The sequence below is a fragment of the Calonectris borealis genome, chromosome 10, assembly GCF_964195595.1.
Source record: "Calonectris borealis chromosome 10, bCalBor7.hap1.2, whole genome shotgun sequence".
NCBI classification, from domain to species: domain Eukaryota; kingdom Metazoa; phylum Chordata; class Aves; order Procellariiformes; family Procellariidae; genus Calonectris; species Calonectris borealis.
The window spans coordinates 6,273,759-6,292,774 of NC_134321.1; the positions used below are offsets into that span (position 1 = coordinate 6,273,759).

The 19,016-nt window shown below is 47.9% G+C and overlaps 1 protein-coding gene across 1 annotated transcript in view; it reads left to right on the forward strand.

Annotated features, from left to right (window-relative positions):
• The first annotated feature begins 3,499 nt into the window (after positions 1-3,499).
• FRMD4B (FERM domain containing 4B) overlaps positions 3,500-19,016 on the forward strand; it is an 87,070-nt gene continuing 71,553 nt past the window's right edge. The window contains exon 1 of the mRNA XM_075158647.1: positions 3,500-3,725. Within this exon, the coding sequence (XP_075014748.1) occupies positions 3,564-3,725 (162 nt within the window). The 5' untranslated portion in view covers positions 3,500-3,563. The remainder of the gene's footprint in view (positions 3,726-19,016) is intronic.

A 19,016-nucleotide genomic window follows, 5' to 3' on the forward strand; every position in this document is an offset into this window, starting at 1 on the left:
AACATGCAAGGAAGCCTGAGAAACCACTTGGGATCATCTTTTCCTATTATGTTGGTAGCAAACCTTTGTTCTCTTTTAATACTCATTATTCTGGAACTACGATCAATAACGCAAGGAAAACCATGAATCTGCCATGCATCAAGTTTTCTGTCTTCTTTTTAAGTGATGTTCTCCTTAGATTCCTGTTGTGTAAGCTATTCCTTACAAGAAATGAATGCCTTGTTCACATAACTGTACATCAAATAGATTTGCAGTAGCTGTTTCTTGTGTTCCCTTGAAAGTGGTACATATATCTACAAAGACCTGTCCTGAGATTTCTATCTTCCCAACCTTTCTCATAGGATAGAGATCTGGATACTACAGCCTTTGGAAACCACCTGGGTATCCTACTGGCTTTCCCTTGCTGAATTTTCTGTGATCTCTGTTCTGAATCTAAGGAGCCTGGATATTACTTAGGTACTTCAAATTAACCCACTTGCAATCAGGTTCTGAAAGTGGAAGTCAACAAAAGACTAAGATTGATTTGAATGGGTAATTCAACAGCTGCATATTAAAACACCAAAATTATTCTAAATTGCATTTAGCTCTTTGCATCATAAACTTTCTTTGCTCTTTTTTGTTCTGTGGGTATTCAACGCTATGCCCCAGGTTCAAGGGACAGTGCACCATGGTGTGATTACTGCCTCATGTACTTGAGTCAACTGGGAAGGTGAAGTACAGATGGCACTTGCTTCATGCTTCATATTTCTTTTATCAGCTGCTTTGTCTGCAGAAGGGATGATGAGATGCGTGTGAAGCTTTTATTCATGAGACTGGAGTTAAAGTCCATGTACCCTAAGTAAGGGTGGGGAAAAGGTTTCTTGCCTTGCTCTAGCCTACACGTGGAGGTATAACATTATAAAAGCATAAAGCCTGCACAAGGTAATGGAAATATTGATGGGTAAAGTGGTTGGGAGCATTGATGTAGGTGGGCCTGAGTACATATGGCTTTGCCTTCTGAAATGGAGCCATCCGAGGCCATCACTCAAGCACACAGCAATTTGTGAAGCATAAAGAGTAACTGTGCAAAACATGTAAGTTCAATTTAAAGATACCATGGACCATAGACCAACTTAAAAAAAAAAAATCGCTTGTGCTATGTTAAAGGAGAAAATCCTCATCCTTAATTTTTCTGTCTAGATGATAGGGAAAACAAAAAGGCACTGAAGACAGCAGGCAGAGAGCAGAAGCATTTAAACTTTTCATAGTAGGCTGGTTGATTTTCCTGGCTCAGGGACAGGGCTGTTCCCTGCACTGTTTCTTTAACTACAAAGCTCCTTTTCTTTTCTTTTAGAAGTGGAACTTGAAAATTGGATTTTCTTTTTTTAATCTCTGTGTTTAAATTCGGATATGACTTGACCATAATGCACAAACGCCGGTGGAGATTTTCCTGGCTGGTTCCTCTCCGAAACAGTGTTATCTGAGGGAATGGCAATTACCCACTGCCGAGCCTGGCACTGGCTTAGGTTATTGGAATAACTCTCTGTAGATATTTGTCACTGCTCCCTCCTGGTGGAAAACAAACTTTTTCCATTTTGTACATTCGTGTTGATGTTAGTCCTCTAAACACAGAACAGTGATGATGGGCAACATTGGAGGAGGAGGTGGAGGAAGAAGTTCTTGTGGCCACGGGCTCTAAGACAGCATTCAAAGGAGTGATAACTCTTGGGGTGGGTATATGGATGCTGGATTTCAATTGTAAAGCCCGAGTCTTTACTTGTCTCTTGTTACAAGAAGCTGTTATATCTCTCTGCACTGGCTCAGTTTGTAATAGCTTCTAATGTTTGAAATACAGTTGGTGTTTTCCCCATGTGAAAGCAAGGCTCGGAGAGATTTAAACTCCCTGGCAGCAGCATAGCCAATAGATAGCAGCACCAAGAGGAGCAGAGTCACTCTTGCTTCATCGTGTGTCAGAGGAAAAAGTGTGATGCTTGGAGACACGCAGGTCCAAAGCCTGTCTAAAACAGGCAGTCGTCTGTCCACAGAATTACATCACCCACAACCACGACACGGGAGCTGACTGCGTGAGCGTAGGCTCTTGCAATATGAAGAAGGTTGATTAATATGGAATTAAATAAGTTTGAACACTTGCACTGTGGTATGAGCATGCAGGGTGTCTTCCTCCTGTGAAGAGCATTTGGGACAGGTCTGCTGCAACTCTGGTGTAGAGGCTGTTTGCAGACAGTGCCCTTGGGGAAGCAGGACCAGCAACACTGTGGGATTTAGCTCTCCCGTGCAGCCTTTATGCAAGCTGTTCCTGCCCCCTGCTCATTCGTTTCATTGCAGAGATTACTTTTACAGAGAGGTTGCTCTTGCTGATTGTTTTAGCCAAAAATCTGCTGTTTGAGGAGTTTTTTAGCAAGGTGTGGAGGGTGGCATGTGAGGCCCCCTGCAGCTTTTGTCCCAAAAAGGTTGGGAAATGCCAAATCCTCTGAGGGGTCTTAAAAAGATTAATTGCCCTTTGACTTCCACCCTCCCTTAGCTTTTAATAGGAAAGAGTTCACAAATGAAATGTGCAGCTTGCTGGCATTAACAGTTTAATCCCCAGAAGGGCAGGGTGCTGCTTAATTTTATACTAACTATTGAGGCAAGGCTGGATTCTCTTGTGGGCTATTATTTCAGTGTTGATTTGCTGTGGGCTGTTTGTGAAGAGCTCAGCTAGCAGGAGCAGCTTTGTTTTTCTCATGCAGCAAGTGCTGCATTAATGGAGTTACCTTAGTTTAAGAGTAGAGCAAAATTGTCTCTTTAGCAGATGTTGAGTGTTTAATCAGTACGATGCAACAAGCAAGTGGGAGGTGTGGAGCAGAGAGATGGCTCTGTGCTGTGGGCATCTGCTGTGATCCGAGCTGGAAGAGAAGTTAGTGCATCTATTTCTGCAGGAGCTATTCTGATCTTTTTTCTTCCACTTGCTGGCTCCCAACGGTGCTTTTTTCAAATAAGATTTCTAGTGTATAATTTGAGCACGGGATCACCCGGGAAAAAACGATGACAGCTTTGTTCCCTGTATGGCAGATAATGAGGTGTCGGAGGCAGATAGCGCTGGGTGTTAGGCGGGAGCTGTGTGTGAAGCTCCTGCCCAGCTTTCTGACGTGCGGCGGCGATGAACGCTGCCGAGCGGTTTCCTTCTTTTCCTGCAGCGTCTAAATGGGGTTGTTGTCAGGGCATATGGCAAAAGGGTTAAAATTTAATTAGAAAACATCGTGGTAGCTACTGGAGCTTAACAGAGATTTATATAAGCTGCTAAGAAGGACAAGGCTGCTGTGTGAGCTGCTGGTCGGGCTGAGCTACTGCAGCCGCTGGCTCGGCTTCAGGCGCCGGCGGCCGCGGCATGCCTGGGAATCTGCCCAGGAAGCGCCGTGAAAGAGGAGTTTGTTTTAAGGCTTGACCCTGGCTCTGTGCAACACCCCTGCCCTCCGCCCGCCGTATAAAGGCGGGCTGCCGGCATGCCAGGCGTCTGAACGAGGGAGCGAGAGCCAGCGGGAGCCAGCCGGGACGGGGAGTTTGTTTTGCCGGCGGAGCAGCTCATGGCTTCGGTGTTCATGTGCGGGGTGGAGGATCTGCTGTTCAGCGGGAGCCGCTTCGTCTGGACGGTGACGGTGGCAGCGCTGAGGAGGTGGTATGCCGCCCGGCTGCGGGCTTGCCGGCAAGCCCTGCGAGCGTGGTGTGGCCTCCGGGATGTCTACCAGGTAAAAACCCCCTAGTAATCATTCCAGGTTTTCTTAAAAAGCATCGTGCCACCTGATGGACATGTGCTCGCTCGCCTGTCTGATTCCTCAGTGCGCACACCCCGGGTGAGGCGGCTGGGATGGGATGAGGTGAAGAGCATCGTCTCGCAGCCCCGGTGTGAAGATACCCGGCAGGTTTATAATCTGAGAGTCTGCGCTGATGTCCAGTAGTGCTTTCCAACAGCCAGCGCTGCGTGTCTGCCTTAAATTCAGGGTTTGGGGGAGATATTTGCTATGTTAAATGTGTTTTGTCAGCCAGTTTACCTGAAACTGTTTCGGCAGCCGACTGCCCGCTGTATCGCAGCCCCTCGGGAGCCCCTTATGCTGCTGTCACCATCCCCGCACTCGCGATCCGGGAGACGTGGCTCAGCTCTCAGCCTGCACTGCCATCGGGCACTCAGAGCACGATGCTGCCATGGAAGAGACTGGCTGTAGTTTTTCCTGCTGTTTGTTTGTGTCTGTGTTGCTGAATAGTGGCAGATGGTAATGTGATACACTTTGCATTGCAAAGGGATTGCTATTTGGGGGGGCTGCAATCAGTCCTGAAACAACTATTGGGAGGCTCCCCTTCCTGTAGGCAAAAAATACAGCGCTGTACTTGCAGTTACTCTGGTATCCACTTGCAGTTAGGGTGGTGTCAGTCTTTTTGGAGTCTGTTTTTGCTGGTGGTTATTTATTTTTGTGTGTCTATTTATTTTTGTCTCGTGTAAACTTGCGATGTGTGCCTGGTCACAGTGTCAGTGTGTGTGTTTGCTAGATTATGTTGAATATTTCAAAGCTGCTTCCCCCCTCTCCCTGGTGTGTTGCAATACAGAGAGCAACACATAGCAAACAGCTCTCCAGAACCATCAGGATGTAACTTCCATGGGAAAGTCATGCTAAAAGGACTATTTAATCCCAAAGGGATCTGTTGTTATTTAGCTTTAAGGTATGCCCAGGAGTGGGAGAAGAGCTTTATGGTGATAGATGTGCTTCCAAGTGCTCGAATGCATCTTGGCATCTTGTACAGATGATGGATGTAAACACTTCGTGATATATGCAACATGTGTGTCACTTGAGGAATACGGATTCTGTAGTTAGGGAATGCAGGAGTATAGGCATCATTGCTCCCCATCTGCCAACCTTTACTGACCTGAAGAAATGTGGGATGCAGCCCTGGCACCCTTCTTTCTCCATAAATAAAATCCAGCTACACCCGTAGCGTGTGGGTGTTATTTTTGGAGTCTGTTCACGTAAAGAGTGTGGAGCTCGGACGGCCTTCGCTCCCTGCTGCGTCCCCATGGAGGCAAACACCATCCCTCCAGGGCTGGAATAATGGCTCAGTAAGGACCAGCTCTGACAACAGCTGTATTCAGCCTGTTCAGCTGTGATTCTCCGATGGTTGGCTTGAAGTGAAAAGAGATTTTTTTTTTTTTTTTTCCAAAAAATAAAAGTGTGACTGTACCTCTGTCGAAACTTACTGTGTCCTAGTGGCTGCTGGTGGATTAATCTGTTGTCTTTATGAAAAGCATCAGACTTGTGCCTGTGTCCTGAAGTGGGGATGTGAAAATGGGTAAACCGAGGAGGGGGTCCTTGTGTCATCCTTCCAGGCAGCCCATGAGCTGGGGGGTGGCCGGGGGGTGCCCCTTCCCCGCTCCCCTCTGCCTGCAGCTTGTCACAGCACGAGGAGAGCACAGCCAGACTGCTGGGGACGTGCAGTGACCTGTGCCCTGTGTTCACGGCACCGAGGGTCGGACTGTGCTTTATCATCCCTGCGAGATGAAACTGGGCAGAAACAAGACGACTCACGTTTTAGTGTCAGGAATTTCCTAGTGGTAATTTGGGGTGTATTAGAGAGATGGCTGAAAGAGTGCCCTGCGGCTCTTCCTTGGGTTGTGTAACACATTGCTTTTTGTGCTGAGGGCTTGGCTCTTTGCTGTTAAAACCACTGGCAGCATCCCGGCTGAGTCCAGTGGGTACAGGACTGAGCACACCGCATTGAATGTCACTGGTCTGTTTGGATGTCAGAGCCCTGAAAGAGGTTGAATCAAATATTATTTTTCTTTTCCTTCCTACCAGGGATGCTACTTGTCTTAACTTTTTGCTAGAATAAATCCTGTAGTTAGTGCAGCCGCATGAAAGCACGCTTTTGCCTTGTGTTCTTACTCATATTGGCACGTGTACAGGTGCTTAACAAAGTCCTTTCCCACCTTGGCTTCATCAAGAATGTTCGTATTTCTGCAACTCCTTCACATTCAGATTCCAGGTGTGAAAAATACCACGGGTTATATATGAAGGCTCTTTTGACTAAACTTACGCTTTTGCCCTCTCTAAGGGCTCCCTGGGCTGTGCATGGTGTAACAGATCAGGAAACAAGTCAGAACTTTTTCACTGAGCTATGTGCAAGGGACGTGCAGGGAAGGGTGAGGTGCCAGGCACTTGTGCTGCTGGTCAGCCCTGGAGGCTTTGGTTTGTTTTGATCCATATTTGGGGTTTACGTTTTGTGGGTTAGTAGCTATTTTCAGGTGAGTTGGACACTGCTAGCAGGTCTCTTTTTATAATTATCAGTACATTATTGTGGTGAAAGGAAAGCCAGAAGGATTTCTTTTCCCTGGGCTGGTAACTTTTGGGGATTTTTTTTTTTGTTTGTTTGTTTTTTTTAATAAAATGCTTGCTAGCCTCAGGGGAGACCTGAGCTTGACTCCCAACATAGAGAAGCCACGAATACCTTCATGCTCCTACACCAGGCTCTCACCTGTGCCTTCTGAAGTTGGCAGGTGCCGAGGTTGTCACGCGGGCAGAGCCGTCTGGCCAGGGGGGGCTGAAATCCTCTCTGCCAGCATAAAGCCTTTACCTGCCTTAGCAGCTTTAAGTAGGGAAAAAAAACCAAAACCCAAGAACAAACCAGCCTTTGTCAGTCACCTTCTCCTTAGCCTTCTTGTTTCTAGCATGTGTGTGTGGGAAGCACTTTCCAAGGTCTTACCGGCTGTTGTTTCGCCTGGTCACCGGTGCAGGGACTTCAGCCCCAGCCCAGCAAGTCAAGCTCAGGCGCTTCCCCAAGCTGGCTTCTGCTCCAGGGTGGTTGCCATCATCTGTCTCATCTGCCAAAGGAGAAGGGATGTCCTGTTTGCCCAGGCCTATTCATCTGGAGGAGTTTGTGAGCCAGTGCTGACGGGGTGTCCTGTTTTGCTCTGAAATAACCTCTGAACCCATGCGCGGGGAGGAGGGTTGTACAGTATGTGAATTTATCCTCTCTGTGAGCGCTTGGGTTGTATGCCAGGGAACATTGTCTTGGCTGTGGCAGAGAGCATCTGAAAGCCTGTCCTAGAAAAACCAGAGACTTGCAGAGACAGCTGATGGAAGAGCTGGCACAAATCTTCCTAACTGCAGCAAGGCAATACGACCCTAATAGGGGGGCTATTAGGGCTTGGAAAAAATCCTGGGTGAGAATTCGGCATAGAAGCCTTCATCTGAGGGTACCTATTTCCTATGAGAGTAAGGAGTGAGGGCTGTATTTTGTTGTGGAGGTCTGGTGCGTAGTACTCTGGCCTGCCGGCGGGGCTTTGGGGGTCTTCCCAGAGCCCCCCTGATGCCTGCAACGGGACAGTGTGGCACTTCTGGGTGTCCTGATACTACTTCCAAAATAAAGCTTTTGGCAGGGCTCTCCACATGCTGGTTTTATAGACCACCTGCCTTAGATTTAATTATAGAGCAGTAAAACAGAAAGTGAAATTTTTATATAAATGAGGTTAATAAGCAGCAGCAAAGCCAAAAACTTTCAGGATCAGTGTCTATCCTGTGTTTAGTTACTTTTGTTACCACTGGCCTGACTTTCACTGGGATGTCAACACTATCATATTCTGGTGCGCATCTTCCCCTGAGGTATAAATACCAATTTTTTCCTATAAATCCCATGGCACAGTCATTCCTCATTGGCCCCGATGCTTTAAGCATGAAAGAAACATTGCATCAAAGCCTATTTAATAATGCAACTTATTTTATAAATTAAAAACTGGTCAAGTGAATGCTTTAGTGTCAGGGTTAAAATGTATGTCAGTCAGTCTGCTTGATGCAAAGTGGAAAAGAGAAACCAGGCAAACTGTCCCCAAACTCCCTGCAGAATACAATGACGCATTGTGATTAGTATCTGCTGGACATGAAACTGGGTATGGGAGCATCTCTGCAATTAAGCTGTTCAGTTACATCGGTAATTTGGCTAACAATCTCTGGTGTAGAAGTAAATTGAATTCATGTGACATTTTGGACAAAGTGCTTTTTAACCTCTGAAAGGTCACTTCCTTTGTGTGAAGTGAAAAAAAAATTTGCTGATGAAGCACAATAAATAAGCTTTGTACATGTGTCCGTCCCATACGTACCTGGGGTGGAGGAGTGAGAGAGGAAGCAGTTGGCTTCTGTTTCCTATGGTGCTAACGTAGTTGGTTTGGATAGTGAGGACCACATTTCCTCTGCTACCACACCTTAGCTTTTCATTATAAAAAATGCTGACAACAAATTGGGCATCCTTTTTTTTCCTTCTCTTTTTCACAGTGATGAAAAGTGGTGCTGGAGCAGTGAGGGTGAGCATGAAAGGGGAACGCTGTGGGGTCAGGACAGAGCTTTCCTTCCTCTGCACCAGACAGACCCCAGGAGCGATGCTCAGAGGATGCATCTCAGGCATCCTTATGGGTCAGGGCTTTCCAAAGGGAGCTTGAAGATCTTTTTAGAGGATGCTGAATTTGTGCCCCTTCAAAGATTTAAACTTGGGCACTGGGAATTACCGGTTGCTCTGGAAAAGCTTTGCTCTGACTGCTTTCATCCAGCTGTTTTTGTTCTTGAAGGGATCTGATGTAATGCTGTGACACTGCTCGTACATCACCTGCAGAGCTCTGGCTCTGCTTGAAACCCCTGCTACGTCCGAACATGGCACGGGGAGGCTTCCCTGCGGCTGGGGCTTCATGGGAGCCTCTTGCAGAGCTGAGAACAGGACCGGCTCCGGGCACTGCCTCCTGACAGCTTAGAGTTAAACTTGGCTTTACACACTTCCAACAGCAGCTTTCCAAAGCTCTCTGCCAGACATATTTCCATTTGAGCTCATGATATAGCGTTTTCTGTTTGAGAGAGTTTATTCAAACAAAAATATGATTTTTGTACTACTCCTCCCTCTTCCCTAGCAGACAAACTTCACAACCAGACTGTGAACTTCATCTCATTTCCTTCAGGGTGTCACAGTGCCAGTTTCAAACAGTGCCTTCTATTCACTACCCGCTTTGGCCTGTATAAATATTTTTTTTCAATCTGACGCAGTTCACAAAATATGTTAGATTTCAAATGTCGCTGGCGCCACTCTTCACAACCAGGCTCCTGCACAAAGGTATCGCTGCGTGAACTTCCCTGGATAAATCTCCGTTTCGGTCTTGTGCGGAGAGGCTGGCCAGCTTGCTCTGACTGGACAAGAGGCTTATGAAAAGGCAAATTAAGTGTTTCAGGCACATGCTGGTTTTTCCATACTTCATTTTTTTGTCCTTCTGAGTGGTTAGCTTTCTGTCACTCCTTTTGCTAGCGCTGTCACTGCAGTTCTTGGCAATCTTGGATGGACTGTCCATGTGCTTAAAATAACACTGCGCTATCTTTGTCTCCTCATTTTCTAAAAATCAGGCTGCCCTTGTACAGTCTGCATTGCTCTTAAAACCTGAGTCATAATTAGTGATTAGTAATTCTACTAATCTTCTGTACAGATGGAGACCAGTTCATTCTCAGAGACTGCAAAGAGGATAAAGCTATCAGTGCTGGAATATATTAGCTTAAATACCCTCCCCCACACAAATACACATGTACACTTTCCTCGCTAATTGGTCTGTCATTCATTTAAACATGCATCAACTCTGTGTGTTGGGGAAGGAGAGGTGGGGAGAATAAGGGTCATCAAAATGCTGAGAATAGCCTGAATGTGCTGCTCTTTAGCCATTAAAAGCCATCACTGACTATCCAAGCAACATTAGATTTAAGACTGTGATGTTTCCGTGGTTGGTTTTCCAGCTAATGTAGAATAGGTGCTGTCCCAGTGATGGGTGTCCCGGTGTTCATCTTCCTGCTCACCATCGGGTGCAAATGTGTGGTGCCAGCAGAGCTGGGAGTGGTGATGGAGAAGTTACTGCATACAGCACTTATATCGCATGGCCACTGCTAATTATGTGTTATTTTCTGAGCACCCTGGTTTCACCTTTCGTTGGGTCAGTGGTTTCTAGGTAGGGTGATGTGGGCTGGGCAGAGGGCGTGTGGTGTGGAGAAGGACATGCTTGGTGGAATCTCATGCAGGCAGATTGCTGGTTTGTGTATGGGAGAGGAAGGCAAAGGACTGGAGGATGAGAGTGGAAGAGCAGGAGAGGGCAGCGCAAGAATTACATAGCATGAAAAGTACAGGTGCTGCAAGGAAGGAAAGAGGGGAGAGACCAGGGAATAAAAAAAAGGTCATTCTGACCCCATTCAGGTGTATGGCAAAACCCCCAATACTCCAAACTGAGTGCAAACTTTCAAGAAAGTGTGAGAAAACAAACAGGTAGGGAAAAAAAAAAGCAGCAGGAGTGCAATCAGAGAGGAAAACTGAGGTTGTAGATAGACAGGAAAAAAAATCGGAGGGGAGTAATCTCCCCAGAAAGGTGGCTGCCCTGGGCAAAGAGGTCTCATGCTGAGTATAGAGTTGTTTGGCTGACGCTGGACTGGACACGTCTGGTTGCCACAGTTGTTTTGGGAGAGCAAGTATGTTGGTGTGGATGAAGCCCTTCGGGAATCTGGTTGGGCAGGTGCACTTAGCAGGCGTGCAAGTTGGTGTTTGCTAAGCCGTAGCGAAAGTGGGAGTAATTCCTCTCTAATATCAAGCGCGTTGCATCTGCTCACCTCCTTCAGAGAGGCTGGGGTGTGCTGCACTGTAGGGTTACGTACCCTTTGGCGTGGAGTTGCAGTGCTGCCATCCCCAAACCCCAGCTCGGAGCTCTTCTGGTGGCCTCTGAATTGCAGAGACTTTCCCCTTGCTCGACTCTTGCCGCTCTAACAGCTTCCCACTGCTGGAACCTCTTACAGGTATGCTGTATTTCTTTTAAACTCTAATTTTTCTTCTTGTTTAGAAAAAATGATCTGTGGCCCAGAGTAGAGCTGAAGTACACAGCCCAGATCTGTATTTGTTTGGAAGCCCCGGATCCTCCGAGGAGCTGTGCTCTTCCCCTCCTCCAGCTATTCCTCTCCCTGTGGTTATCCCAGCAGGGCAGGAGTTGGCACCACCCAGGTAACCTTCACGTCATTTCTCTAAGGAAAAATGACTCACTGTCTATTTTCCATCTTATTTTGGGGCTTCGGATTCTGTGTTTTGGAGACAGACAAACTTTGTTACTCTGAAATACTCTCCCCAAACTGTCTCAGCTGCCACCCCTTAGGTCGCTGGTGCAGTCTGGACCAGCTGGCTGGACCTGACCTGGCATCCTCCTGCCTGATGTGGGGCCAGCTCATGTTTTTTTCATGAAATCTGTGATACTGAGCATTGTGTGGAGAGCTTTTGTAGTCTGATGACTATATGAATATTAGCTTTTACAAAGTAACTTTGGGGGGGGGGGGGGAATATCTCTTTGTCTGCAGTTATTTAAAAGGTGGATATTTGATCAAAGCTAGTTCCTCTGCATTAAACAAGGAGGGTGAGACACCTCTGGCACCTCACTGCATCCCAGGTGTCTGGGGTAGCCGGGGTGAGTTGCCCTCTGGAGGTGTCTGGATCGCTGGTGATTTACGGAGGCAGCCCCAGTGCCTGGCCCAGGCGAGCGGAGCGGGGCTGCCTCGTGCTGTTTGATGGTGTGGACCAGGCAGCCCTGCTTCTCTTCCCAGCAGCGTCAGTAAGGCTCTGGGTTTACGCTGCGCTCTGCAGCTTAAAGGAGCCTGTTGTTGGCCTCAGACGCTTGGTACACGGAGCCTCCCGTTTGGGGGAGTTTAGCAGGACCAAGAGGGCTCAGTACCTCTAAGAAGTGGGAGCTGCGTGTCTCTGATCGGGTGTTGCTTTCAAAAGTTTGACCCTGAGGTTCTTCCTTCCCATTCTGATAAAAGCAAGCTAGTTTGTTCCAGGTGTTGAACTTAATTTTTCTATTAAAATAGAGATCCCTGGATTATAAAAAATGGGGTGGAAAAGTCTTTGTAGTTTGTCCTCTCCGTGCATAGTCACTGCTCAGTTGTGGGGAGCATAAATAACCGAAGGAGAGCATCCAGCTGAAGGGAAGACGTTGTTCTTGCTCCCAGGTGAGGTTGCCTTGGTGTGTGTCCAGAGCTCCTACCTGCTCTGGTAGCATTTTGTGGTGTTCCTCCTGGCCTGTATCTTCCAGCCCGTGTTGGATGCTGTGGTCCTGGGCTGTGTTGTTCCCTTGCCATCAGTCTTCCTACCATAATTTATGCGACCAGAGGATGTGAGTCAGTGGTGTGATTTAAAAGCTTGGGTACCCGTACTCATGTCACATAAAAGGAAACTAATAATGCTGAGCTGCGTTTGTGAAGGAGGAACAGGCTTGTGTGTTAGATTTTGAAGTAACTGTGTGTGTAAATTTGAGATCTTGTGCCTCTTGTGTACCTGCCTGGAGGTCAGGTTGGAGCTCTGGAAGTTACAGCTTCCTGGATTTGGGTGCACAGTTCTTTGGTTTTCTGTTCTGTTTTTCTGTTTTCAGTGAAAGCAGTGTTATGTAGTCATCTGACATTTCTTTTGGAGGAGAACTCAGGTTTTGTGCCTTTGTGTGATACCTGTGCTCTCCCTGACACAGTTAGCGTTGCTCTGTCAAAGCCCAGAGGTGTGTGAAGCCTTGTAGGTTGATGCGCCAAAAAGGAAGAAATCAGGGAGATTAAGTATAACTTGGCGTTTTGCACACAGAAAACAGTCCTGCAAAGGGAGCAGTGGAACAGCAGGTAGGTGATTCACTCCTGCACCTCTACCAGCAGCAAACTGCACTCCTGGAGACCAGCCCTGACCTCAGAACAAATTCAGATTGACAGCTAAGGGTATAAACTGTCTGCGCTCCCAGTTCCCTCGCCGATGTGCAGTAGCCCACATCAGGGGCAGCGAACCAACACGTGCTTTGGAAAGGAGCTGGGGAAATCCCGTGAAACACTGTACCTGGGGGTACCTGTCACAGCAAGGGACTATGGAGACGTGAGTGTATGAACGAGGGCAGGCATGCCGAGAAGACAAGCTCTGGTTATCTTTGTTTGCCCCTATACCTTCCGATGGGTAGATGAGCCTCCCTGCTGCCCAGGGGTCGAAAGCGGAGGCGGCTTGAAGTTTTAGCGCTGTGCCAAGTTCTAGCATAAAGGTCCCTTCTGTCTCCTGGGTGGGGATGTGCAGGAGGAAGAGCCGGAGGGGCGATGGCAGCTCCCAACAAGCACGGAGCTGTTGGCGTGGGGGTCCTCGGCCGGCTGCCGCGGCGCAGGGGGGCCGGCAGGGACCCGTGTTCCCACAGCAAAGTGTCTCGCTGCCCCGGGGCTGGCACCCTGTGCTATGCCTTCGGTCAGTAACTGCTGGTTTTTTACTTGGTTTCAGTTCATAATAAAGGGGTTAATATTACAAAGGAAACAAAAATAATTGTAATGCTTTCCCAGCTCGCCTCCATTTTTAACAATCACGTTTCAACCTCTTGTGTCCCCTGACTCACGCTGGAAGGGCTTTTGTTTCTGAATCTGTAATCAAAGCAGCAAATGCGAAGGTCACTTCCTTGAGACTATATGGCAACGGAAGAAGTCTGGGATCGTGTCTCCCTTCTTCCCCCAGCTTGAATGTACCGAAAACATGAAGGCTTAATACATGCACGCCGTTGAGTGCTTCTTGGGTTTCTTCAGTCCTTTTAAACCAGCAGGGCGTGTGGCTTGGAGGTAAGAGGCTGTATTTTAATTTCTGATGCTTAGCAGCAACAGATAAGGTTGTTTAGTGCTGTTACATTGTGCCCCAACTTAAACATCATGCAGACCTCGGAGCTGTGAGTGCAGGAGAGCAGGCAGCCAGAAAGCAGCAAAGTGACTTTGCTTTGGGGTACTTCAGTCGTGCAGGCTGAAACCTTTTGGCTTCCTCTTTTCTTTGCCCTGAAAGATCAGTCCGTAAAAATTTCTTTGCATCTTTTGCACTCTGTTGTTGAGATAAGGGGCTGTTTGTTTACTCCCAGTGTTTACAGCTGCTTTTTCCTGCCTTTGTTGTAAGTGCTGCCTTGGCTGCATTAGGAAAGTGCTAAATCCAAGCTTGATTCTAGTAACTTTGCTGCAGCTGGAGAGCAGGTCTGTAATTTCTGATTATAGAGAAAACCCATTTTCAGAGATTACCCTTATAGGCTGCTCTGAGATACGATTTAAACCAAACAAAGCACAGATTCATAAGTCCCGAGAAAAGGCGGTCACTGCCTGGTACAGTAGCTCCTTTCAGCATGTAACTATTAAATGTCTCATCAGTAAGGTCCCCACCCCTCTCCTGCCCCCCAAAAAAAACCTCATGGAGAGGTTGGCACTAGAGATGCAGCCCTGCACATGGAGCTCGTTAACGGCTGTTGAGAAAGAGCCTTTGATCCAAAGAGCTTGTTTTGCTTTAAAAGTGGAGTGTGGAGCAGTCCAAATCCGTCAAACCCTCCGAGTGCCTGGCAAGGTGCTGGCGGCTGGGCAGGCTGGCTCCTCGCCGCAGAAACGCTGCTCAGCACCCGGTGCAGCCAATACCCACTATTTTGACTTCTTCCAAAGAGCTTAAGATTTAAGGCTTTGCTTGTTTTATTTGCTTGCTCTTTGCATTTTTTTCAAGAGTTACAGAAGTTAAAGGCAATTCAGATGGACTTGTGATATAGCCCTTTTTTTTTTAATTATTTTTCATGTATGTCTGTTCAAGGCTGGCATCTGCATTTCCCGAGGGGGCTGCTGCCGAGCATGAGAGTGGCTGGAAAAGTCTAGGGGGAGCATGGGGAAAGGATGGGGGATGAGCCAGGGGCAAGGACTCTGATGGGGTAGGGGTGGGGAAGAGATGCAAGACGCCCTTGGAGGATGTGGTGCTGCCTGGAGAGGATGGCAGATAGTTGGTCAAGGCTTGCTCTGCCTATGTCTCCTGCCTCAGGTGCCTCAAAAACCCAATGCAGGGGTGAGCAGGGAGGTGGTGGAGAAGAAAGAAGTGCGGTGGAGGGGACGGAGGAGCAGCCTGTGAGAAGCATCAAAGAGACGGGGAGAGCTTCAGGGCTGGGGAGAGGCAAAGAGGCATCAAGGGCAGGGTGCGGGTCTCTGGGGATGGAAAACTCCTTGCTAAGGGGATTTTTTTTAGTCTTCTGTAACTGTTCCTGCAACAGGGAAAGCTGAGTTTCTGTTTCAAGTGGGACAGGGGATGGCTTCTAGGGTGGTGTAAAACACAGGAAAAGTTACCAGAAGCTCTGCACAGAATATCTCCTGAGATTGGTGTTGTAGAGAATTAAGCAAAGAAGCAGGAGCTTAACTGATCTCCAACCTTCTGGTTGAGGAGCGAAGGCCAGAACAGGTTGCAGGAGGGCAGGCGTCTGGTCCTGCCCCATGGTGGGTACCGCTCGCTCAAGGGCAGAGGATGCTGTGCCTCCACGCAGTGCCCTTTCTGGGGCCGACACCGCATTGGCTCCGTTGGGTAGGGTCAGAAAAGCTCTCTGGTCCCACAGGATCTTTTTTTCCCCTGAGTTCCCAGGAGATTGTACTGGAACAAAACATCACCGCGGGCTCATGCGTGGTAATGACCCGACTGCAGTGCCTCAGTGCTGTTGGTGATAAGCATGTTTCCACCAGACGCTAATTTATTAGCTGTGTTCTGCCAAGGAAAGCAGATGTTGGATTAAGTATTTTGTTGACTTGATATTTGTGGCAGATTTGCACTGATTGTTTCCTATTAATTTTCCTGATTTTTAGGATTAGCTGTAGAGTTGCCTGTCTGTTCTTTTCTTGCTGTTATTTTAAATACATTGCAAAGTGATAGGAATGGTAACATCAGCACCTGTGGAATGACGTGACCTGTTTGAGAAACATTTCAGTTTTGACTGAGATACCCTTAATATAAGGAGAATACTGATGCAACAAGGGGGCTGTTTCTTCAAGAAGATGGCTAACCTCTCCCCCTCTGTCAGGGGGACTCAGCATCTACTGATAACACCGCCGGCAAGATCCTTCGGCAGTGTCAGGAGAGGTGAGATGCTGTCTGGATGCCACTCGTCAGCTGAAAAGTGTGGGGCCAGCGGAGCCAGCAAAGGCTCTTCTGCAGCAGTACATCCCTCTGCCTCGCGCTTGTAGCACGCTTGTCCACGCTCTGGTGCGCAGGTTGTGGATGGGTGAACACCCCCTGCACCCACACGTGGTAGGGAGCAGCAGCGAGTGCGTGAAACCACCATCGGTAGCATCAGGAAAGGCAGCCACACTGCAAAATTTCCTTGTGGGGAGGAGTTAGTTTTTTACATTGCATGCTCCTGGTAGAGACCAAAAAGCAGCAACTCTCCTCTTTATATTTTGCTCTTGGCAATGGGCTTTATCTCCTGGCTGGGATACTGTATTTATCATTTTGAGGAAGACTGAATTCATTTGTTCCCTGGGTTTTCATTTATCACAGTTCTTTGGTTTTGTGGGTTTTTTTTATTTTTATTGCAGTGTGCTCATCATTATTTCTGAGCATTGTATTTGAGCATTTAGGGAGAGGAGGATGAGATTTAGAGCCCCACGACCTGCTCCAGTGAGTGGGATCTTTCTAATGACCACAAGAGGCTGTGCCTGTTGTCCTGTACAAATCAGCAAACCATCAATAAGCCAGTTAGTCCCTTAGATTTGCCATCCCCTGCAATGAGAAATAGTAGAATAAATGGGAAAAAGGAGAATCGTATGGAAAGTGTGTTGGCACTTGGCCCTGAAAAGCCACAGTGCCTGCAGTGAAGGAGAGCACTTGGGCTGTTGCTTTGCCAGATTTTTTTTACTGGCTCAGCTGGTGGGGCTTACATGAAAGTCAGTTGATGCTCTGCAGGAGCCAGTTTTTTCATCGTATCTTCAGTTCATGTGGCTATTTTAGGAAGGTGCTATGCAACCCAGAGAGCCTCTCAGCCCCCAGTTCCAGGCAGTGTGTTTCATCTCTAACTCTGCCAAACTTCAGCAGAGCCAACATTTCCATGGAAAGCATCATCAAAGGGGCATTTGTACCAGCTTGCGCTTAAATAAGTTTTCTCCAGCCTGTTTCATCTTAAAACATTATTTCTATGCATGTCGTATTCAGTCTGGTCTTCAAGCGGGAGAAGAAGCAAGGGAAGTCCCTTGCTGGCTGCTCCTGAGACAAGAAGCACAGGGACACCCTGAGGTCGGGAATGGCTCTCTACAGTCCCTGCGATTGCTGTGGGTAAATACCCCATGAGTGTTGGGACGGGAGCGTGCAGAGCCAGGGTGGGCTCTGCAGCCCTTGGGCAGGATGGGGGTGGCACTTGGAGTCACCCTGGTGAGGTGAGATAGGTCCAACAAGGCGGCTTGCCACAGCACGAAGGGTGAGAGACGTAGCCTGCCGCTTCAGTGCATCGCTGGCTATTTAACATTAAGCAGATACTGGCTTCTGTTAAGGTTAATAGCAAGATAACAAATGATTTTAAGGCAAAATCCTGGCCCTATTAAAGTTAACAGCAAAATTCATTGACTACATTGGAGCCAGGACTTCAGCTAAAGGTTTCTTTTTGACTTGAAGGTTAGGAAGGAGAGGCAGTAGGTCTGGAGACGTGGTCTGCTGCCTGAAAAGCTGGTGGAAGCTTTGCTGTCGCCTTTGAAGGGATCACATCAAGTTTATCGTGTCTGTGTGAGCCAGGCTGCGGTGCCGCAGCAGGGAACCCACCGGCTGCCCAGGCTGGCGTGTGCAGAGATCGGGGGGAAGCGTGAGTTTTCAGACCCAGAGCCAACCTTTGTTTAGCAGGAGGTATTGGTGAGTCCAGGAGACTTCATCGAGGGGAGGGCGACCAGGCAGAGGAGGCATCACCTGCGGGCTCTTGCACTGCACCCCTTGCTGGCAAAGGAGGTGATGGAGAGGCGCACAGTGGGATGGGGTGCGGCAGTGGGATGGGGGTGCATTGCCCTTCCCCAGATCTACACCCCTGTGAGGGTGGAGTGCTTCCAACCCTCCATCCATCCCTGTGCCCCTCGAGTGCCTCCCACCACAGGCACCTACGCTGGGTCAGGGAGGACCCGCAGGCTGCAAACCGGCTGACAAGAAGCGTGCATCAAGGCGTTTTTGGAGACCTATGCGGATCCTTTAAAAAGTTTCCATAGAAATGCTGGTATAAAACCAAACTCCTGTTTGTTATTTTTCTGCTTATTCCTTAAAGCTTTGAGCGACTCTGAGTGTTGGAACATGATGAGGCTTTGCTCTCCCAACAGACACACCAGGAAACTCTGAGGTCATTTCAAGCATTATAACTTTTTCCCTTTTCCCCCCAGCTGCATGCAGGCCCCTTCCTTCCAGAAGGACTGGCAAAGGCTTTTATTTTCCTGAGATGTGCCTAGTTAGGGCAGCTCCGTATTGCAATACGTTCTTGCATCTTATTTCATATTTTTATCAAGCCGTGCACGTTTACGGGCCAGACGTAAGCTGGCCAGTTGTATCAAAGTCAGTGAAGCAATGCTGATCTAAGGCAGCTGAGGATCTGATCCTAAATGCCTTCAGGACTGAAGGAAAAAAAAAACAAAACACTTAAATGCCGCAGAAAATCTGAGGTCAGTGTAGGGGCTTCAATATTAAGCTTTGAAATCTCTTACAGGCTTATGAGTTACAGAAGAGGGGTTGAGAAAAAAACATTACAGGAAATTACTGGTGATGCTTTATAGCTGGTTAACTGCAGCTCAGGTAGGGATTTTGAGATGAAATTCTCTTTTAAGTGCAAGGCTGGTTCTCTGGGCTCCTACACCTGCAAAGCAGCGCTGCTGCCTCTGAGTCACCGGTCACAGGACGGCAGGATTTTGCCCCCCCCCCCCCATGCCACAGGCTTTGTGGAGGCCGGGCCGGTGTGGCAAAGGGACAGCATTTCCTAACTGACCATGTGCATCTTGTACACGAGTGGGAATATTGCTCTTTTGCTTTTTGTTATCCATGTGATTTTCTTCAGTGCTCTGACTGCTTGAGCCACTGTGATGTGCCTGTTTCAGGAATAAATGATCCCGTTTTTACAATCCATGTTCTAATGACGCACCGCAGCCCAATTTCTTGCTTTTAAAACTGCAGGTTTAAGGCTTTGTGTGCTGGTCATTTATTTAGCAAAAATGGTT